The 2,822-nt window shown below is 61.0% G+C and overlaps 1 protein-coding gene across 1 annotated transcript in view; it reads left to right on the top strand.

Moving 5' to 3' along the window:
* Tulp1 (TUB like protein 1) overlaps positions 1–2,816 on the top strand; it is an 8,978-nt gene extending 6,162 nt beyond the window's left edge. Inside the window, exons 7-8 of the mRNA XM_010605399.2 lie at positions 28–142; positions 1,630–2,816. Of these exons, the coding sequence (XP_010603701.2) occupies positions 28–142; positions 1,630–1,896 (382 nt within the window). The 3' untranslated portion in view covers positions 1,897–2,816. The remainder of the gene's footprint in view (positions 1–27; positions 143–1,629) is intronic.
* Positions 2,817–2,822: the final 6 nt, after the last annotated feature.

Below are 2,822 nucleotides of genomic sequence, written 5' to 3'. Positions count from 1 at the left end.
TTCTGCCTCCCGGCCTGGCCTAGCCTAACCGCGTCTCCCGCAGGAGACCAACGTGCTGGGCTTCCGCGGGCCGCGGCGTATGACAGTCGTCATTCCGGGCATGAACGCCGACCACCAGCCGGTCCCCATCCGGCCGCGGAACGTGAGCCCCACCCCGGGCCCGGAGGGTGGGACTCAGTTTACTCAGTGCCCAGCGCCCTCCCTCAGCAGAGCCGGGTGAAGGGTGAACTCGGGGAACCCCAGCCCCAACACCAGGGCCCAAGAGCGCCGGCGTCCAGCGGCAGGAGGGACGGTCAGAAATCAGGGCGGGCTGCACATGGAGAAGGGACAAGCGCTGTGGGCAAGTCAGGCAGGGACGGACGGCAAGCGCGCTTAGCTACTGCAGGCCGCAGCAGCGAGGGCCTCGCCGTGGAAGGGTGGGATGGAGTGGCCGTGCGGGCAGGCGCCTGCGGGAGAGCTTGGGGAGAGGGGGCAATGCAAAGGCCCTGGGGCCCAGAGCGCCTGCTGGGCGCGAGACAGCAGGAAGCTAGCGAGAGGCAGCCTGCACCCTCCAGGGCTGTGAGGTCAGAGGTGAGGGCGAGGGGCACCCAGGGCCGGTGGGACTGGTTTTTGCTTTGAAGAAATGAAAACCCAAAGCAGAGTTCTGAACCAGGAGGCCACTTCTTTTTTAAAGCAAAGGTTGTTTTTCTTGTGTGGGTTGCGGGATGTGGTGCGGAGTCGTCTGGGGCTCTGCCCCTCAGCCCTGCAGGCCGGTGACAGGAACAGGAGACTGATGTCACCGGACTCATTTCCAACGAAAAGTAACACTGCCGACAGCTGAGGGCACAGCGTCTCTGCTGGAGTCATGCCCACATCTCAGGCTGGGCCCAGCCACCAGAGGCTCTGGGGGTTTGCTCCACCTGCGGGTCCCACAGCTCCCCGTCTCCCTGACTGGAGGAAATACTGTGCTTGCCTGTCTCTGTTCACCAACCCAAAGTTCCCACTGTGCAAGCCCCCCACACACACTTTGGCTACATAGCTGAGGCTGACTTTGAACTTTCAGTGATCCTCCTGCCTCAGCCTCCCAGGTGCTGGAATCACAGGCATGCCCCGCCATGCCCAGTGTGTACCGTGACTCCTTAAACATGCTCTGGGCCAGGCCTGAGAGCCAGACTCAACATAGCAGCTGTCATAGTTGCTATTTACCAAGCACCTAGTCCATGCCAGGAACCGCTCTGAATACCATCCCCTGTGCTATTAACTGAGTTCTCTCAGTAGCCTCGTGGGGCAAACCGAGGCACTGTGTGCTCATGGCACCATGGGAGTTTGAAGCTGGGCTGTCTGCTTCAGATGTGGGGTCAGGAAGGCTTCCTGGAGGAGGAAACCTTGAGGGACAGACACTGAGCTACGGACACAAACAGGCGACAAGGGAAGAGAAACACCACACTGCTCCCTCTTGACAGGAACCCCCTCCGAGGGCACCCCAGCCCCGGTCTACCTGTCTGTCCCCCAAGCTCAACTCGGCCTGGCGGGTCCTGAGCTGTCTGTCCCGTAACTGGGGGTGGCAGGTGGCCAAGTCCTAAGGCCCATGGGGCACTGTCAGGCCTCACGGCTCTCGAACCGGCCACCCTAACCCCTCTCCCGGCCCAGGCCAGCGATGGGCTGCTGGTGCGGTGGCAGAACAAGACCCTGGAGAGCCTGATAGAGCTGCATAACAAGCCGCCCGTGTGGAACGAGGACAGCGGCTCCTACACCCTCAACTTCCAGGGCCGCGTCACCCAGGCCTCGGTCAAGAACTTCCAGATCGTCCACGCTGATGACCGTGAGTCTGAGAACCCGGCCGGCACACCAGGCAGGTGTCTCGGGGCTCCCGGTGCCACATCCACCGAGCCCAGGGGAGGTCAGCACTCTAGGTGAACTGTCAGGGAGAAGGTTCTGCTGCCAGAGCTGGAAAACCGCAGAGCCCACCAGGGCCCTGCATGGCAGAGGGTGCTGAGGCCCAGAGAGGGTACCTGTTGTACAGCTCCCCGGAGAGGTGACACTGCTTCCTCAGAGCTTATTCCACAAAACAGACCCATTGCTTTCTTAAGTGGCGGGCACCATTTGGGGCTTCTACAGATGACTCGGTAACCCCGTGACCAAGGTACCATCATCCGTATCTGGCATGAGAAAACAGGTGGCACAGAGAGGTTAAGTAACTTGCCCAAGGTCACAAAGCTAAGAGGTAGCTCCTGGATCAGAATCCCCAGAGTCTGGCCCATGTTTCTAACCTCTTCCGAGCAGGGAATATTAAAGAAGCATTTCTGGGTGCCTACCCCACGTCTTCTCTTAAGTGAGGTCAAGAGCCTATCCTGGAACCTGAAACACAATTAAGTGAAAAGGTCCCTGCTCCAAGCCCCGGAGAAGAGAGGCTCCCAGTAGGTTGAGGAAGTTTGGGGCGGGAAGGTATCTCCCAGAGGACTGGTTCTGCAAGCGGCAGCCCCACACTGTTCCAGGGATGTTTCCCCCGTGTCACCTGTCCCTGGGCCTTGGGACTGCTCTCCGGATCACATTTCTGGTGGAGCCGCCAGGCCAGAGTTGGGGAGTATTTTTAGCAACTTCCTGTCCCTATGGATGATGCTGGGGGAGGTGTTGGGATTGGGGCTGGGGATCGGGATCAGAACAGGAGGGCGGCTGGTGCAGGAGAGAAGGGACTTCGTCCCTGCCGGCCATGGGTTCTGGCACTGGGACAGGGCCAAGGCGCGGGCCAGAGGGGACCGGAGCAGCTGGCGAGCTGTCGGCCCTGCTGGAGCAGGCTCCTGGCAGGGCCGATGAGACGGCCGGCTGCCTGCCCAGGGGCTCTC

Source organism: Fukomys damarensis, unplaced genomic scaffold (assembly GCF_012274545.1).
Source record: "Fukomys damarensis isolate Sample0158 unplaced genomic scaffold, DMR_v1.0_HiC HiC_scaffold_20, whole genome shotgun sequence".
NCBI lineage: Eukaryota > Metazoa > Chordata > Mammalia > Rodentia > Bathyergidae > Fukomys > Fukomys damarensis.
Note: the sequence above shows the minus strand (reverse complement) of the source record. Positions and strands in the feature narration are given on the sequence as shown.